Source organism: Mytilus galloprovincialis, chromosome 10 (assembly GCF_965363235.1).
Source record: "Mytilus galloprovincialis chromosome 10, xbMytGall1.hap1.1, whole genome shotgun sequence".
Classification (NCBI taxonomy): Eukaryota; Metazoa; Mollusca; class Bivalvia; order Mytilida; family Mytilidae; genus Mytilus; species Mytilus galloprovincialis.
In genome coordinates this window covers 24,002,159-24,022,841 of record NC_134847.1, presented here as the reverse complement: position 1 = coordinate 24,022,841, position 20,683 = coordinate 24,002,159, and the positions used below count along the sequence as shown (strand labels likewise).

At 30.4% G+C, this 20,683-nt stretch overlaps 1 protein-coding gene across 2 annotated transcripts in view; it reads left to right on the top strand.

The window, feature by feature from the left end:
* Positions 1-2,454: 2,454 nt before the first annotated feature.
* LOC143047221 (uncharacterized) overlaps positions 2,455-20,683 on the top strand; it is a 30,431-nt gene continuing 12,202 nt past the window's right edge. Inside the window, exons 1-4 of one of the 2 annotated variants that reach the window (XM_076220224.1) lie at positions 2,455-2,829; positions 10,955-10,990; positions 15,497-15,547; positions 19,002-19,216. In XM_076220224.1, the coding sequence (XP_076076339.1) occupies positions 2,763-2,829; positions 10,955-10,990; positions 15,497-15,547; positions 19,002-19,216 (369 nt within the window). In that variant the 5' untranslated portion in view covers positions 2,455-2,762. The remainder of the gene's footprint in view (positions 2,830-10,954; positions 10,991-15,496; positions 15,548-19,001; positions 19,217-20,683) is intronic. The other variant, XM_076220225.1, reaches the window with a different exon arrangement.

Genomic DNA, 20,683 nt, shown 5'->3' with positions numbered 1-20,683 from the left:
CTGTGTCATTTTAGTCTCTTATGGAGAGTTGTCTCATTGGCAATCATACCACATCTTGCTTTTTTTTTATATGAATAGCAATAAAAGTATTCAGTTACGTTTATATAAATTAGAAACTAAATCAAGTTAATACATGATATAAGATGAAACGCAGTATTCAAAGATCTTAATCAAAACATGATCATTAAAGATGAGTATTATTTGATATGGTATTGTTATGAATATCCTCTGTGTGTAAAGTTTTTTTTATATTACAATTGTATTTTAGAGTGTAGTGTTTTTTCGTGTAATGATTTTTATAATTCCACTTATCAAGATTAAAACAATAAAAGGTGAAATAAAAATAAAACTATTTCAACCATCATCACATTTTTCTGTGCCTGTCCTATTTATAAAAACAAACTGTAGGTGGATTGAGAACATGACATATTGTAAAAAAGCGTTTACTGTTGAAGACCGTATGTAGATGTGGGTTTCGTGTTGACTCGCTTTTCTTCAAGATATTTTATTTCGTTTGTGTTGTTAGGTTACTATACCTCGGACGTGTAGCCTATTTCGCATTTAATCAATAAATAAAAAGATAATGTTACATTCCGAACAAAGAAACCGTTGCTGACATAAAAACAAGTTTTAAGTGCAAGTACTAAGTTTATTGAATTGATGCCTTCTTTCACTCTGATAACAGACGCTCAATACTAGAAACTTGCGTATAACAACGTTATAGATATTTGAAGAAAAGACATTGAAATAGAATGTCCATATCAAAAACCGCAATAATTTCCACTGGGATATACACAGAAGGAGTTGGTGACATGACTTGGCATAATTTCTGACTTTGAACAATTTCATGGAGATGATGAAGCGATAAAAAAGATACCAAAGTCCTCAACCGTAAGGCAAATTATCCCTGGAAGATTAGCCTATACAATAAAAAAACCAGTACAGCATACAAATTAAACAAAAACTACAGCATTTATTGGAAGTATTCCAGTTTAACAAAATACCAAAATTCAAATAAATTAAAATAATACTTTTATAATACTATATAAAGGCAACAGTCGTATACCGCTGTTCGAAACTCATAAATCAATTGAGAAAAAAAACATATGCAGGTTATAAACTAAAACTTAGGGAAACGCATCAAATATAAGAGGAGAACAACGGAAACACAACATTAAAATGTAACACACTCAGAAACGAACTATAATATAACAATGGCCATTTTCCTGACTTGGTACAGAACATTTTAAGATTGGTGGGTTAAACCTGGTTTTGTGGCATGCTAAACCTCCTGCTTTTATGGCAATATTGAATATAACCATAAAATGACAACATTACATGACAGGACTACAATACAAATACATATATGACAGTATGCTCGCAATTTCCTGAATACGAGCTACAAGTATTTTATTCTTTGACAATGACATCATTGAATGATTCAAACTGATATTTTTTGTTCAGACGGTAAAACTGAAACATAAAACAAATATGAAAAAAAACGGAAATATGGTATGATAGTCAACAAGACAAAATTCTTCAAAAAAAAACTAGTTTGGGTTACCTTATGGTCTTAAATATTATTAGTTAAAGCTGTAAAAGGCCACCGGAAAACAAATATGAAGCAATTCATACAATAAAATTATTGTTTAACAAACGTCTTTACAAGTTCTGAAACTAGAGGAAACGCTAGACATTTTAAATTGGTCGATAAAGAACTCGGCATAGTGTACAGATTCCTGTAAATAATTTATGAAAACTAAAAAAAAAAAAAAAAATAACTCAAGGAAACTTCTAAGCGGAAAATCCTTTATCAAACGGCAAAATTGAAAGCTCAAACACATCAAACAATTGAACAATGATTGTATATTTTCTTCTAAATATACTTTGGATATTTTTTTAGGTTCGTTTCTGTCGCATTAATATATACCCAATATCTCCTTTTATTCATATTCGTGTTTACTTTCAGTTTTATCTTATTCTTGATATGAATTATTTTCAGTATGAAAATTAAAGAACACCAATCCCTTACAAGTGACGTCATGGTGTACTAACAAAAAAAGGAATGTAATGAAACAGGAAAGAGTTTCACCCACCTAAGAGCGTCCAAACTATGACCCTAAATCAGTCACCTAGTGATGAGAAATAATAGTTCACTATTTAAAGGTTAATAGTAGATGTATAATTCATACGCCAAGTTCCAAGACAAAACCTTTATGTAGCAGTACCAGGTTATTCACCAAGGATAAAGTTAATTTAACGGTGATTTGTTCATAATTACAAATGAAATAATATCTGTTATTGAATTATTTCTCTTGACAGAGTTGACGAGCTGTCTCCTCCCTCAATTGTTCATCCAATAGTACTATTCAGAAGGAACATATAATAATTATATACATAAACAATTCTCAATAGCCACCCAACAATGTCAAATCTATTTTCCACACGGGGTATTGCGACATCAAATACTTTTCACTTATATTCTACAGTGTAAACCATTTTTTTATCTTTATATTGACGTAAACTTGGGGTTACTTTGTTTAACTAATACTGGGCAGTTCTAGATCTGACTAATAACCAATACCTTAACTCTCTATAGCTGGTCCATGGTGGAGGCGTGAGACTTATAGATTATAGCAGATTGGTTTCAAACATTATTTCACTTTACACGAGATTCAATAAACATTTAATATTCTTGTGAACTTAACGTTATATAGAATTGGAATAAGAAAAGAATTTTAGAACTTGGGATTTAACAGGAGATGAAAGTTACAAATACCTGGTGGCTAATTGCAATTATTGTAACATATTTTTCGTCAACATCGTCAGGTAAGATATTTTAATGACTGGATGTTAAGGAAAGAAACGGTCTTTTATATAGGAACATCATACCTTGAATGTTAATATTTTAAGTATTTTAGTTTACTTTAAATACGTTAACGCTAGTTGTGTCTTTTTCGTATTCTTTTAACGAGATTCAGATTTTCTATTACTTAATCAGATAATGTTTTTATTCATATTGCAAGCTTAAAACTTAACTTTATGTATTATATCATTTTTATGTTGTGTTAAGTTACTCTAACGTCATAAGCTAATGGAAAACTTAGGCGCTAACTAAATACTTATTTCTTATTTATTCTTAGAGCGTTCACAACTAACAGTGTTCTTTATAAGGGTGGTAAATAGTATTTACTATATAGTTTTCTGTTAAGTCAATATAAAAAAGAAGATTTGGTATGATTGTCAATGAGACATGTCTATTTGACTTTTGATTTTCTGATGATCAATATGAAGAGATTTCATTACTGGAAACAAACTTTATTTTCTCACCAGTCAATAAGTATTACGAGGATTGAAACAATCTGAACTATTTGTGTTCATTCCATTTGGAGTTATTTATTGTAAGATTGTTCATTTTGTAATTAGTTTCAATCAATCAATTGATAAAAGATATGTATCAATAAGTACGATTTAATTACACTATTTAATCAGATTTCATTACTTCCCAGAACGGATGATTGACGATAAGAACTTTTAATAATGAGTTTTTTTTATATCAAAGTTAAATTCAAATTATTCCAGATATTAACGTTGAAATACAAAGCACAAAGCAAGATATCCCGACATCGTTTTTCTTTTACATTTTTCTTGGTATTGTGTTAATCCTCTAAATATAAATAATGAAATAATTTTTTTGTTTTTTTAGGGGGTCTATATAGGGGTTGCAGTATCTTGTCATATTCGTGCCTTAAAAATATCAAGATATATTCAAAAACAAATATTGTTTTAGTTTGTTACCCCGATTTTGTTTTTTGTCCATGGATTTATGAGTTTGAACAGCGGTATACTACTGTTGCCTTTATTGAACACTCAAAATTTCCCTTCCTAAACGTAGCTCAAAGATTTTGAAACTATTTGATTCGATGTTAAACAAAAACAAGTTCTATGCTTAATAATAAATTTTTATATATACACGGATTGACATTGTGTGCGCCAGACGCTCGTCTCGTCTACAAAATCAGTATCTACGAGGCTCTATTCAAAAACGATTTAAAAAAGGTCGAACTAAATGTCTCTAAGTGTGAGATGGAAAATGGTTCCGCATGTTATTAAAGCAAATAAAAACGAGTACAAAGATTTAAACGATAAAAATATTGACTACACTTGACAGGGTAATAATAAAACAGTGGCAAATGGAGTTATAACAGAAAAGGTCATTTCGAAGCCAACAAAATCTAAATAAAGCGAATTCATCTTACAATTTTTAATCGCACATATTTTTTTGCTGTTCAAGTTTAAATGATTTCTTCCAGATTAAATTTTGTTAATTTCAACCAATTCATAAACCATTCGATCAGTATATATTATGTATCAATGCAAATGTTACAACTATTCAACAGAGACAAAATGAAGCAAGTATAAGCAAATATAATTTGACTACAACAGTTAATTCAAAAGTCAGTTACAAAAAACTTCGATATATCAAATTATATAATTCAATAAAAAAAACCGAAGGCCCGATTTATAACAAATTAACGAACGAAAAGAAATATGAGACACAGCAACCAAAGTAAAATTAAAATATATCAAGATGAAATGGAAAACTTTAGGTAAACAAAATCTTCAGCATAGATTGAACAAGTGCACTTACCAATACGTATTCTAGTGCTCTAACAGCTTTTGTGAGGATGTATTTCAAAACATTGTGAGTGAAATGTTGATATGAAACAAACTTGTCGATAACAAAGCTGGTGAATATAAACGTAAAGAGAATACAAAAGAGAAAAGAGATAACTAAAAGATGTCTTTATGATATAAAAAATAAGGAAATATGGTATTATTAATTAGGCAACTGTCATCTAAATTCAAAAATACGTGGATGTAAGTATCTTAAGTCGAAAAAATAATGAAAGATTTTTATTGACTTCACGTTTTGAATTTGCACCTTTTTACGTGTACTTGTTATTTTCGAACTATATATTTTGACGGTGTGTCGGCTTGAAATAAATATCTACTGGTTCCTGGGGCAAAATAAATGTTTATTCGTTGCGTAAGATAATTAAAGACACCGGTCTCGATGAAGATGCACGTAACATAAATCACTGGAGAGTAAAACATTTGAACAGTTCTAATTTTCCTGAGAAATTATATCATATTTGGTAAAATTGGTACCCTGAACATTAAATCCCATGATCAAAAGTACCGTTTTTAATTTCAACCAATTTGCTCTCGTTTCCTGTTTCTGTACAAGCATCACAATACGGATATTGTATTTATGAACGTTATATATAGTGATAAAGCTAAGTTATCATTAAAATTTGAGAAATGTATCTCCCTCGTGCATAGCTATGATTTCTTGCCTGGGATTGGCTAAATTGTTTATCCTTTCTGGTTATATTTTTTTTTTATTTCCGAGCATGACTTTGTATATTCAATCGTTCTGCTTATTTGCTATTGTTAAAATCTAAGTGTCTTTCTATAGCTTAAATACTGGTTTACGTTTAAACTATAACGATGATCATTTAATTTATTAATGGAGTCGTGAAAATATTCCATAAGTTTTGGCTTTTAGAAGGAAAACTTCTATGGTAAAAAGCTTTTTATTGCTGAATATTGTTTTTGTTATACAACAAATACATATGTGGAAATGTTAAGTGGTCGGTTGAGAACAAAAATTTACGACGAGAGATAACTACTTCCCGATTGTCCACTTTCCATATCTTTTTAGAAACAGTCTAGCAGCGTATGCATATACAGTACATTTCACCCTAATGATAAGATATTCCTGGGCTTGCATTCCTATCATGATTTTTCTAAAAGAGACTTGCTGCTTACACGGAAGGAATTGAACCAAGGATTAGTAAAGTTGTAATCATTCTTCTTCGGCATATATTAAGACGTCATTAATACATATGAACTTCAACAATCTATTCCAGTAGTAATCCTGATCTGAAGGCGAAAGCTATAAGCGATCACTTAGTCTAAATGACTTTATCATAGTTTTAAAGGCGTACGAAAAATGGTCCCTTTTTTTAGCGTAAATTTCAAACTAGGATTTATTGATCAATATTACAGTTGAGCATAGCTTATACAGTGACAAGATAGGAAATAAGCTTTTTGTTGAAATATTACGTACCTGTAGTCAACACTTCAGTGTTGACATAAATATCAATGTTATGGTCATTTTCATAAATTTACTGTTTGCAAAAGTGCAAAATTATTCGAAATACTAAGGATTTTCTTACTGAAGGCATAGATTACCGAAGCCGTATTTTTCACAAATATTTGGAATTTTGAGACCTCAATGCTCTATAATTTTGAACTTTTGGCTTTTAAGCTATTTTGATCTGAACGTCACTGATGAGTCTTAGTTAAACGGAGCGCGCGTCTGGCGTATCAAGTTATAAGCCTTCTACTTATAATTACTATTGTTCATGTCGTCACATATAATACTCATTTTAATTTTACACGAAAAAAATTAATGAAAATGGTTGAATTTCTATTGTTTTTTTGACAGGAAATATAGAGCGCATACGTCGACAAAACAGATCTTTTAAAATAATGTTTGTAAAGTTATTTTACATCTTTCACTTTAATATCTAGTTTGTTGACGCCTGCGCTCTATGTTTCCTGGTCCTAAATTTGATTGAAATCTGGCCGATTTTCAAATTTCGCCAAAATCAAAAACCTTGACTTTTTGGGACGTAAAAATCAACGCTTTAGAATGAAGTTTTGACACAAAAAAATCCACATGTCTTCAGGCCACCTTAGAACATATTTTATCTTGTTACATTGAAATTTCTAATCGGGGCAAAATACGACTCTTACTGATTTTACTCCTTTATATAGAAAGATTCTGTCAAAAACGAATAGAAGAATATAATAAAACAAAGGCAATTTGCTATCTGACAAAAACGTAACACTTAATTAAAGAAGACATTGAAGTAAATACCTCGATCTCGCCTTTGAGAGTTCCTGATGAAGAAAATTTTGGAAATCCCTTCGTAATGACGTATGGACGTATGACATTTTAAAAGTGCTGTTTTGTTATTTTTGTCGCTGATTTAGAAAAACCTTTCTGAGTTTTTGGGTGCTCAATTTCTGTCAACGTAGTACTTTATTTAGTCTTTTATTTTTGTTTTATCTGAACGTCACAGATGAGTCTATTGTAGACGAAACGCGTTTCTGGAGTACATAACTATAATCCTGGTATCTTTCATGACTAGAATGAAAAAGGTGGAGGTATCTGTGTTCACTGGTCTAGGTCACGCTATTAAATGTTTAAATTTGAAACGAAAAGTATGTTATCAAAGACAAAGACATTTTGTAACAATAAACTAAAGATGAAATTTTTGAATTTTTTTAAATACTGAGGCTTTTCTACCTCAGGCATCGATTACCTTAGCTGTGCTTGGCAAAACTTGTAGGAACTTTTGTCCTCAATGCTCTTCAACTTTGTACTTTATTTGGCCTTTTTAACTTTTTTGGATTCGAGCGTGACTGTTCATTTCACATTTTGTTATTTTTTGGTTAGAAAATTTTGAATTGCATATGGTTTAAGAATAGGAAATAAAAAAATGACGGAGACATGTATCAAAAAAGAAATGAACTATGCCGTGAAGCCTCACCACCAACATATACCTAATATTTCTCACTACAGGGTGTAACAAGTGAAGCAGATATTATGTATCTATCTCCGTTTTTTGGTATAGTTCATGCTTCTCAATCTTAAAATTTTCCGTGTAACGACTTCTGACTCTGAAAATAAAATATCGATTATCAAGTTGTCCTGGAAAATTTGCAACCATAGGGTTTTCTTAATTTACAAAACTATCAATATATAATCTATTGAGTTCCATTCCACTTCAGTATAGATTTATGCGCATTTATTCTTTTTTTTAAACATTGAGAAATATTTACAGTGTATCAGCTACACTGTTGAATGGAGCAATATCGCTATCTAAGAAACAGACACGTTAACTATCAAAGTTATTGCTTTGAGAAAAGATATATAATCATGTGAATCAGAGATCTGCATGTTAGTCATAATTATTATTAAAGCAAACAGTGTAGTGTTTTAAATAGAAACAGTAGCATTATAAGGTATTATGGTTTTTTTTCTGGAAGTGTCAAGGTTAATGACTGTAATTTTATAAATCTCGATAAATGTACATATCATATTCCATTGAAACAATCACTGGGGAGAAAAATCTTATAAACAAATGTAAATGATATCCTAATGATAAACATAAAGAATCAATTGATTGAATTATTGATATCGGGAAAACAAACATATTGTTTACTTTTAGTTTCATTCGACATTTAGATTGAAATAAAGACTAAAAACTATCATTTGATACATTTTTTATCAGTGTTATAAGCAATATAAACATTTTCTTTTTCCTTTCTTGGTGTATATGTATTGGTACTTCATCGATTTGAGCTTTAGGAGTCCTCAAGTCATTTCTAGCTGTACACAACTGATCTTTTAGAAATAAATGTTAAAACATATCAAATATATCATTAAGTTCGAAAGAGAATTAAAACAACATAAAAAAGGACGAAAATTCAGATACCCTTACCAAAGGGGATAACAAATGAATATAAAAACCCTGAACTCCAAAGTAAATCAAAAAAGGGGGAAACCTGTGAGACCTCACAAAACCAAACGCTAAAAGTTATCTATATGGAACATGAAAGTAATATAATCTGTATGTTTACTAAAGCATTTGCCTGTCAACTCATCCACTTGATATCATGTTTATGTATTTCAGGCCTTTTGACATTATTTATTAAAAATCACTATCTACACTAATGCATATTACTTTTTCAGTGAGTCAAAGATCTGCATTATGATATCATCATCAAATTATTCAACAAAAAAAATTATCAATTAATATTTTACACTATTGGGGAACATAAATCAGTATGTTTAAAACGTGTTTATCAAATAAAACATCAATCATCTTTAACAAACATCTTTAGTTTGATGTCCATTCTGATGTGATGACATCTTAGTTACTAACTAGCTAGAGATCATATTTCTCTATATTTACACTTTGCCCCTTATGATAGAAAATAAAACGCAGACTACCCAAAACGATATTTATGGAATTATACAGCGTATTATACAAAAATTAGGGACCAACTAATTGACCTTCAGACTGATCCGTATTGAAATTGATGATGAAGAAAAACGAAGTGTCAACAGACACTTCATTTTTGATTCCTCACGATCCGATTGCCAGACAATGTAGCGATGTAATTTCCACAAATAATAGAATAACATAGTGATTATCTTGTCGCAAGAACGACGACTGGGGTTAAATAGAAATACAATTGAGTAACAAAACTATACAATATAAGTAATAGCGGTTCTATCTTGTCGGAGATATGAAAATCACTTTAATGTGAATCAACCATTTATATCCTATTACTACGCCAATGAAATCAGAAACATTTTTATTACCACATTGGCTAACGAAAGAGCAGAGGACTCGGTGACGACGGAAACATAGCAATTTAGATTGTAATTTTGCTCGTCAAAACTGATTGAAACGAGGAAGAATTGCCGGAAGAATAAATGAATTAGGTCTTAACAGCCTATTCAATGACAATCAAGTCAGAAATTTAATAAAACAGTTGGTATATTATAACACCAGTAAATGTTTATACCATATAATTTCATAGTAGACATTGGTCCGTTGTTACTTATTAGCTTAATTCCTTGTGAACAGAATAAAATAATAAAACAATTCTTTCTCTTGTATTTCAATTTTTCACATCAATTCACTTTAAATACATAATTCCATTATTTTTATCGCAATATACGACATCAAATAAGAAGGTTTTAATCGGATTAAAATTGCAAAGAGCAACACGCCGGTGCCACATTTAGAAAAAGTGATGCAGGTGATGCAAGCTGGTTACCAGTTTTCTCTTATTATATTTCTTTAATATGATAAAAAACAAAAAAGAAAAGCCACATATACAGTGGATTCCATAAACCTGAAAACAAGCTAAACATAACCATGATAACACGAAAATGGAAGACAAAATCTGATAAAAATTTACATATCAATTGTTGGTATCGTAATAATAGGAAACTAATGTTAAATTAATTGTAAAGTTTTGATTTTAGTTTCTTAAACAGTTCACACGAGGAAATTCATCAATTTAGGAAACAAATTGGTTTTTGAGGAAACAAATCTTACACATGTTTCTGTTTCCAACTAATTTGTAACCGATTGAAAGAACAACTTAACGTTTATTAAACCAATCAGAAACCGAAAATCGTTTAAAGCAACACATATATCTATATATCACCTATATATATCTATTGATATATTAAGATTATTCCTTATTGATATTCATCTTTATGGAAAATAAGAATTCCTTATATAACCAAGACGTTCAAACACGTCGTAAATCTATTTTCTAAAATGACGCATATCCAATATGCAGTTACCAACGCAACTTTGCTTGCAGCGGCTAATGTTTTGTGGTTATTGTACAAACACGATTCATAAACCAATAAGGTTTGTAGTTAGATTTAAAATTCATTATTATTATATTTATAATTCAGGAGTCAAATCTAACTACGAGCTGTTCTTGAAAGGTAAAGTATTCTGGTCACCTGTTCATTCAGGGGTGACAGTCTGCACTATACACGTTTTTTTTTTCATTTGGAATCATGAAAAAAATAGCAAACCCTTATTAATTTAATTCACTCATCCTTTACAAGCAGCACAGAAAGGCAAACACAAAATACGTATATATGTTTATGTAAAAATATTATTGATATGATTTTATGCTAAGTCTGCAGGTATGCGATCATTTTGTTACTTGCTTTATTATCATGAATAATGTTTTTTATGTTATCCGGAGGTGTTAAGCCTTATATGATTATTTATTTCTTTGAAATAATTTATGGACAATATGATGTCCATTAAAGGTGAAAGACTTGACCAAGATATTGACTTACTTCCGGGTGAGTATATGCGCATTAAGGTATTTGAGTCGTTCGTAAATACTTTTTTCTGAAAAAAATATCATATTGACCGCAACTGTTAGTTTTTCATTGTTAATGCGACTAACTATTTAGATTCTGTTTCACTAAAAATGTCCCAGATGCTTTGTAAATATTTGTTGATGGCAATCAGCAAAAATAAGCTGACAGAGAAAGAGTCATTTACAGAACGACTTAAAGCGATTCAGTGATACTGACCTGTGAGCATACTAATTAGGCGAATCTCGTTAAAAAAATGAAAACTATTATTGTTGTTTAATGAACTGCTTTTTCAAGTAGACTTTTAAAAAAATGGGAAAAACCTTTCGATTAGAAAATATCAATCATTTCAAGCAAGTAATTGTCTGTTAAGGATTTGAAAAAGATAATTGTCTTTTCGATTATTCAACTTTGTCAATTTTTAAAAAAACAAATCATTCAATTGGTATATTTTTAGCATTTATTTATTTAGACATATTAGTTGCTCACATGGTTCAAATGTCACTAGATCTCAGCTATATTTTTCCCGGCAACGCATTCATGTCCGCTTCTGCATATAGCATATAACGCATTATATTTATATATTGAACTTCCCAGGCACTATTCATACTTTGTATTATGCTTGCATATGGAAATATCTATTAATGAATGTTGAACAGTTTATCAGTATATACCAAAACTGTTTTAATCTATTTTGATAAATCTGTTGTATGAGATATATCTCTGAAAATAAAAAAAAATAAAAAACGACATATGAAATAAGAATAAAAGTACATTCTAACTATTCTAAAAAATAATGATTTCCCAATATTTTGGGGTAAATAATTAAACAAATATAATTCCGTTAATAACAACTAATATTTCAAATTTTTTTTATTGTTTTGTCAAAATTGTTAGTAAAATAATAATAATAATAATAATAATAATAATAATAATAATAATAATAATAATAATAATAATAATAATAATAATAATAATAATAATAATAATAATAATGATGATGATGATGATAATAATAATAATAATAATAATAATTTTAATCAAATATCAATTTCAAAACATTTCATTCATATTGAATTGGAATAACATGAGGTTTGTTACATATACTTTTAAGCCAGCAATTAAAAATATCAAGAGGCATCTAGGTGTCAAAATATGGTCATCAATAATAGACAGATATCATTATGTCAAGCCCTTAATCGCACCGGATTAATTTAAGCAAATGTCGTAAACATGTAGTATTTTAATAGAATTGTTATTCTTAAGCATGCTGATGGCATTTTTACTATATTTGTCGGTGTATATGCGTCTCTTTATTGAAGAATTTGATTCAATGAAAAATATATCTAGTTTAAAATTTTGCTGAAATTAGGCATGTGTTACATTTTTTATCTACTTTTTTTTAATATTGCACATTCAATAATGTAAACTTTAAATTCAAGTATTGTTTTTTTTTGTGTCTTTTATGCATTTAACAACGTTTTTAGCTGCGACCTTTGTCACATAATAATATAATGACCTGTAACATTTCAATACTAAAGTGACAACTACAGACGTTAATCAGTTTCAAAATTTAATCAATATACATTTATATTGTCATCCTAACCTTTTTCTCCTTGTTTGTTTTTGTTACCATATATAATACTGTTAAATAATACATTCATGTTTGTACTTCTACTAATCAAAACCAAGCCTTTGATATTGTTGAATATAAATATTCAATACATACCATTCCACTTATTACTGCATGCCTTTGGTGCTTTAATTCGTTTTCTAGAAATATATGTGACAAAAAACGAATTACTTATACAAATTATTCATAATGTACCCTATCATCGGTGAGTTAACATTGTAAAGTAAAAGAAGAAGAATAAAACATATTGAAAGTAGAGGTTGGGTGAACGTTATTGAGACAATATACTAAGGACACATTCAAAACACAAAGTACTCAACACAAAGTCTCCAACAACAACAAAAAAGTGTAGATACAATTTGTCGATCTGTTATCGCCAATAACCTGAAAAAGATTTAAAAAAATTTTGAAGAGACATTCTTTCAACATTTCATAACGACGGATATGTTCCGATTGTCGTTACAATAATGCAACCCCTCTTATTGTATTTGACGTACACCACAATGGGTGCCACATATGGAGAAGAATTTGTTTACCCTTTCCGAGCACCTGACATCACCCCGGATATTGATAATTCTTGTTGCTAAGTCTTTAGTTGTCTATGATGCATTTCGGATACAGCTGTTAATCTTTTTTTTTTTTGTTTTAAGCCATGGAATTTGTCAGTTTTTCATCGACTTTAAATCAATGTAGATAACTCAAAGTATCCCAATTTCTTTGCCCTTTTTGTGATTAATGGAAAATCTATTAGAACTCTGTTTAGACAGTTTTCAATTTTTTTTTGTTGAAATTTCATAAAAAGCAATCTTTCAAACCCGTATCGGCATTATTTTTCCAACACTGATCTTATTTTCTTCCTATATTATAGTTTTCTTTACTGTTTTACTGATTCCAGACTGTGGTGTTCATTATTCAATTGTCTCGTCTTGTTTTTATTATATGATCAAAACAATTATTTATCAAACTGCACTGTAAACAATTTTATTTGAACTTTCAAGAAATGTATTACACTTTCTCATTCTTTCGGCAGTAATATCACCTTATTAGTTTAAACAAGTCTCTTCAAATATGTTTTTGTGTTCAGTCATAACTTTTTTTTAAAAAGAAGCCATTTGTTTTGTATAGCTGTTTATGGCTTTAATTTTAAAATGAAAAAGTACATAAAAAAATTTGAAATGCAAACTTTTACTCTAATTATTTTTATCATTATTCTAATTTTTCAGTTTTTTACTAATGCAGATTAAAGTCATAAGAAACCTCAAATTAAAAAAAAATGCATATGTTTTTTCATAACTCAATGGATAATTTTCATTATAAAACGTATGTACATATACTTTTTTCTGAAGAAAATTCTTTAATTTATTCATATTTAGAAGAAGTTTACTTTATTCTAATTGGTTCCTGGAAGGAAGCAATCCCCCGACATATTCTCCGTATGCAAAGTGACATCAGTGTGACCCATCTCGTAAAAATCCGGTGATCGTAATACGCATGAATGTCCTTAAAATAAACTATTATCTGAATTTACATGTTAAACACGTGCTCAATTTCCATGTTTTTTTGTTGATATTTTGTTGTTTGTTGACAAACAGGTGACAATCGTTAAACTTCGGCTTCAAAACACGAATTTTAATTATCTGCCATATTTTCACAACAACACTGACCGATTGAAAAAAAAAATTGACGATTATACGAAATCTATGCGAAAAATATGAAAAATTCGTGCACAGAAGACTAAGTTTATGATGTTTAAATGCATTGGTTCAAGAATTGGAAGAACATTATTTTTCACCGGTCACTCGTTTCTTATGACTTTAAACTTTAATCTAGTTTTCAAGAGATTGAAACTTGATGATATATATAATAAGGTTTAATTTTAGTATTAACCAGACCCTACTATTAGACATGCCATAATGATAGCATGTCAAGCTTTGATATGTGATTATACCAGTAAATGTCTTGTTTTTATAGTCTAAGTATTGTACAGAAATCGATATAACACAGTCTTTCTTCTATCCTTGAAACCTTTAACACCGTTTGATATTTTGAACGTGTATGTATTAGTACATAAATCAATTTCTTTTCGAACCTAAATAAATCCATCTTAACGTGTAAACTATTTGTTGAATACATAGATGGTATTCGTTAACACTACATTCGTTTAAATATAATCCGCGCTTGTCTTGGTTTTAAGTTCTACAATAACTTTATCAGGCTCTTATTTTTGTTGTATAAAACAAATCGTGTGTCCAAACAGTTGTTAGAAATAGGTTTTGTTTCTGATTAAATCTGTTTGTAATCTAGCGATGTCTGTTTTATTCGTTTGAGTTGTTTTTTTCTCTAAAATATATAATGTGGATTCATTTATTTACGTGTCAACCAATTTTCGTGGATTGAGAAAAACTTGAATTTCGTGGTTTTGCTATAGTCTGTACACATTACTATAGATAAAAATTTATTCGTTGGACATTGAAATTCGTTGTTCCTGAGTAACAACGGAATCCACGAAAATTAGTATCCAACGAAAAATTATGAATTTGAAGTAGTTGAATGGTGATCTAACATCAACCTGATAATAATGAGGAAATCAATGTTTAACAATGACCATGTTAACCAACAAGGTCATATGCGAAAGGGCATTTTGTGCTTGATTTTTAATTTTACATTATTTAAAAAAGAGGCCATAACACTGACTTGACAAACTTTAATGTACCAAGCATAAGCTTGCACCAATGAAATAATGGTTGCGAGGCTAGCAACCTAGCATGAGACCACTGAACCTGGTATATCCAGAAGTAGAAGTGATTGATTTTCTATGCGAATTAGTTTGATTAGATGTTTTATTTCAATTTCAGGTTTCACCAACAAATGTCGTGGGCGATGGGCTATACATGCATGCTATGGTGGTAAGCAAATTGTACTCGTTAATTTAAACATCTCATGTGTAAATTATCTATTTTTTTCTGATTTAATCGCAGACCTCATTTGAATCATTGAGCAGGTATTGCATTTGTTGACACACTTTTCCTTGACAGTATTTTCTAAGCACAACATACAAGCAACATAGAGTCAAAGATTTTCTGAAGCAATTTTATCTGATTTCGCAGGGAATATGTTTTTAATATTGTAGAAATGCACAAACTTTATAATGTGCTAGATATTATATGAATGTGTTCATACATAGTAAACTTGATAAGTAAAGTACACAGCGCAGTTAGTCGTGATTCGTAAAACTGTACAGCTACATTTCCTATCTTTTATACATTATTTCTTCGAAAATGTTTAAATTTGAATGTTGTCAAATTATTAAATTTCTATCAAAGAATAGTTAAAAATCTTGGTTTACAAAATTATATTTCTAAAAAATGTATTTTAAGAGTTGAAATGCGAGTTTTCTATTTGAATAAACCTCGCCAACCATAATTCATGATATTTGCCAGTTTTACTATCACATTTATCCTCTTTAAAAAAACAAATAAAAAAAAAAAAAATATAAGAATTTTCAGGTACGGATAACCATTTGGAATTACAGAATAGGACACCTATGATACAGTTTGACAGATCATCTTTAGTATGACGTCCATTATCACCATGAACTAGCATATATATTTGTTTAGGGGCCAGCTGTAGGACGCTTCCGGGTGGGCAAATTTTTCGCTGCATTGAAGACCTATGGGTGGCCTTCTGCTGTTGTCTGTTCTATGGTCGGGTTGTTGTCTCTTTGACACATTCCCCATTTCCATATATGTTGCCCAGGGAGGCGAGGGGCATGGTACGGGGAATGAAAGGGCCGGGAGCGGGGAGTGAAGAAACGGGATAGAAAGGTGTCACTGGCAGGGGTTATGAGGAGTGGGGATAAAGGGGGCGGGAAGCGAGGGTAAGGTACCCATGGTCACTGTCCCCCTCATATATATTTTCAATTATTTAGCCTAATATTCGTCCTTTTATAATTCAAACACAGTCCTTTTGAACCGTAGAACCATATATAACATCAGAGTCTGCACAGGTCATCACCAATTTCTTGTTGATGAGACGTTAAAATTGTCATAGAACTAATGTGTAATCAATCTTTTATAGTTCTAGAGGGTGGAGTAGGAGGGGTCCTAGTCCCGAAATCCCGGGCTTAAAAAACACGAAATCCCGAGATCCAGAATTTGAATAAATTAAAATCTCGACATCCCGAAATTCGAAAAAAAAAAGAATTAAACTAAAACTCTGTATGAATCAACAACATATTGATATACAGTCATAGGATAAAAGTGAGTTCCCACTCAAAAAATGTTCTATCATTTCAACTAAAATCGATGTTTTTCAAAAAATTATTACCAAATAAATGAATGATCGATTTTTAAAAAATATATACCATAAGATGCAGAAATTTCTGAAGTTCTTGTAGAAGAGAAATACCAACGGTATGTAACGGGAGTGGACGTTTCCACTGGCTTCGTTTTCCCGTTGTCTACCCAAGTTCTGGGATATTGGACAAACTACGTAAAACTACGTGAATATAAACAAGAAGTTTATTTCAAAGACATGCATTAATTGAACATACGATTACATGAATAAATATACTATAATACGGTGGTGGCTAGTCTACTTGTCCTTATAAAGTTCCATATTTGAAAGCCAACGGTATGAGCGTCTGCTCATTTCAAATCCTAAGTGTAGACTGCCCCGAACCCGGTGAGTGACGTCATACTTATAGTTCCTAGGGACAACGAGCCCGGCCGGGCACGTGCCAGAACAAGAAGTCCCGACAAGGATAATTACATGGCCGGACTCGGGAGAAAGAGTTACGGAACTATAAGTCATGCTAAAGTTAACCAATAACCAACTTCCCCAAATAGATAGAATAAACAAGTAAACAAAGTGACCACCATTACAGGTACAAGGATTGTATTCTTCAAAATGTAATTGATTCTGGTAATATTCTCCCAGATTCATGTGCAACAGCTATTAAGAACTGTGATGCATTGCTGTACCCGAATATCTACACTTTACTCAAATTGGCGTATACTTCACTAGTTACAAGTGCTGAAAGGTCGTCCAGCTCCCTTCATCGGCTCCATCATTATAATAGAGTCTCGATGATCGATGACCGTTTATGTGCTCTTGCACTTATTCATATCCATTATGGTTTTGATCATTCTTATGAAAAAAATCATCAACTCGTTTTGTAAACTCCATCCAAGATATATGGAATTGGAAAACATTATTTTTCAAAAGTGATTTTGATTTGTTTCGTTTAATTTTATTTCTTCAATATATATAAAGTTAGTTGTAATGCAGGTGATTCTATGTCATTGAAGTCTAAATGTCTGAAGCTTATGTGAAAAAAAAATCAATATGACACGAAGACAGTCACATTCCCCTATCTACTAAATGTAACACACAAAAGTAATTTAGAACTGGCAACGTAAACTACTTCTCAAACATGTCAAAAGAACAGGAACTTCTTACTTACAACTCTGTATATGTCAAATAAATCAATAACAGTTAAACCCAAAAGGTTAAGCCTTAACCTTAAGCACATCATAATTTCCCAAAATCTTATTAAAAACGCTTCTTGTATCGTTGGTATTCCTCTTCCAAAACTTATATAAATTAAATGCTTCGCCAATGACTAAAATACGGTTGACTTGGGACAGGCGCATATAAATGCGATCGAGGAGGGTGTTAAAATGAGATTTGTAGGATCAGAATCGCCCCTAGCCAAGCTTATCATGTATCCGTCAAAGGACAAAATTTTAAATTGAGAAATTTTCAGAAAGAATCAATTATTTTTTTTAAAGGATTTTGATAGATGCTTATTTAGTTGCTTGTTTTTTTAATAATCCATCGTATTGTAATAAGATACACGTACGTCATTCATAGAATTCGTCTTATTAAGTTTACTTTTATTACGAACACATTATTTGATCATAAAAAAAGTAAACTTGAAAGACATATGAAGCCATGTTGTCTTTAAAATCTCCAAATAGATCATGATAAAATGCCAGTAGGTTTGTGTGTATATATAAGAATGATATATTTTATCCGAAATAATTGCGGAACAAAAGTGATGTGTGCATTGTTTTTATCATATATATGAAATTGTAACGTTAACTTTGAAAGGTACCATTGTTATATTGATTTAATATGTTGAAATAAAAAGTACCTTCAGTGAAATCAATGGTTTATACGTTTTCTTCAATTAACATGATTAAATTTTAGCCCATTAACTGTTTAAAAGCTTATATAAGAAGGGTATGGATAATCATGCATTTAACGTTCTGAAAACGCATAAAACCCTGAATTATGTTATATGTAGAGTTTTGATGTGGGTCTCCCTTTGAATAGATAATTTTGTATTTGTTTCAGGAAATGGAAAACGGTCTGGACCACCTACAGATTTGTCGAAAAACATTCAAAATGATCAGTTATTACTTAAAAAGATATTACTGCAAAATTCAGATTTTAATAACTATGGTATAGGAAATTTTGATTTATCACCTAGTGAACCTTTAGAAGAACAATCGTCCGGAAACAATGGATTAGAAGATTTGAAAACTTTAAGTGATTTGATACAAGAATTGGTGAGTCTATGTTGTTTAATATTACAAAAAAAAATGAGAATGGAAATAGAGAAAATGTCAAAGAATGAATTTACTGCAACTTTACTTTTTTACAAGCACAACTTTGTATTGAGAAAAAAAAAGAAACTTATTCCAAGGTACAACAGCCAAGTATTTTGTATTTAATGTTTTCGTTGTTTTTTTAATTTCCCTTTTAAGTTTGATGATCGTATCTTGTTTTGTTTTATTTCTAAAGCTCTTGGGAATATCTGTTTCGAGTGTATGTTTAAGGTGGAATAATTAATTTAGTAATATTAATTTCATTGTTTTATTGACGGGGAGCAGTTAATTTGTTACTTCCATTAAGCCTTAAATTCATTATGCAGTCTTAAAAATAGTTTTCAAAAACATGAATACGAATAAGAAGATGTGATATGAATGCCACTTAAACAACTATTCACCAGAGACTAAAGGACGATAAAGTAAATACGATTGGAAACTGCAGGGCCTTCGACACTTGTATTCACGTAAAGTATTGGCTCACAAGAAGTCAGTCGATCACTAATTTTCCTTTATACAATGAAACCTTTGAAAACGGGTATAGCAGTAAGATAAAAATAGCCAAAATACCACACTCTAAGGAAAATTTGTAATTAAACTCATCATTAAAAGCAGGTCAGGCAGATTAAACTTACATACGGGCTCATCTAAAAGTTATAAATAAGGTCAAGAAATAGTGGTAATAAGACAATTACAATTGACTTTTTCGTGTACAAAAGGGACAACCGCAGACATTGGGCAAAAAAGTCTATTCTGTGGTCTAATTACTACAAACTTTCGCATTACTTTATTAAGTTAATGCTTTCATTAAATCATGAATATTCATAGAAATTAAACATTTTATTTCCCTTTCAAAAATTGATATCAGATTAATTTTGAATTCTCTAAAATTATTGATGCAGATCTGTGTAGTTAAATCTTTTAAATACTATTTCGACATCTGATATAGCTGTTTATTGAGTTGATTAGTACAAGTAATTATTTAACTTTGAATAGACGGTTCAGAACCTGCCTCATCATATCTTAGATAAACTGCCCTTATAATTGTTTTCATGTAAAATGTACAGAACACTGTATTTACAATCTCCAAAGCAGTACCATTTATCAATTTAAGTAAAATAAACTGTAACAAATAATTTACAAACATGTCAAAAAACAAATACCTTTGAATAAAGGTAAATTTACAAATGTTAGGCTGTTGCTTCCACTGTTGCAGTAGTTATCAAAGGTATCAGGCTTATAATTTGGTACGCCAAACAACGTTTCGTCTACATATGACTCAACAGTGACCCTCAGATCAAAATAGTTAAAAAGCCAAACGCGCATGAAGAGGAACAGCATTGAGCACCCACAATTCCAAAAAGTTGTGCCAAATGCGACTAAGATAATCTATACCTGGGATAAGAAAATCTTTAGTAATTCGAATAA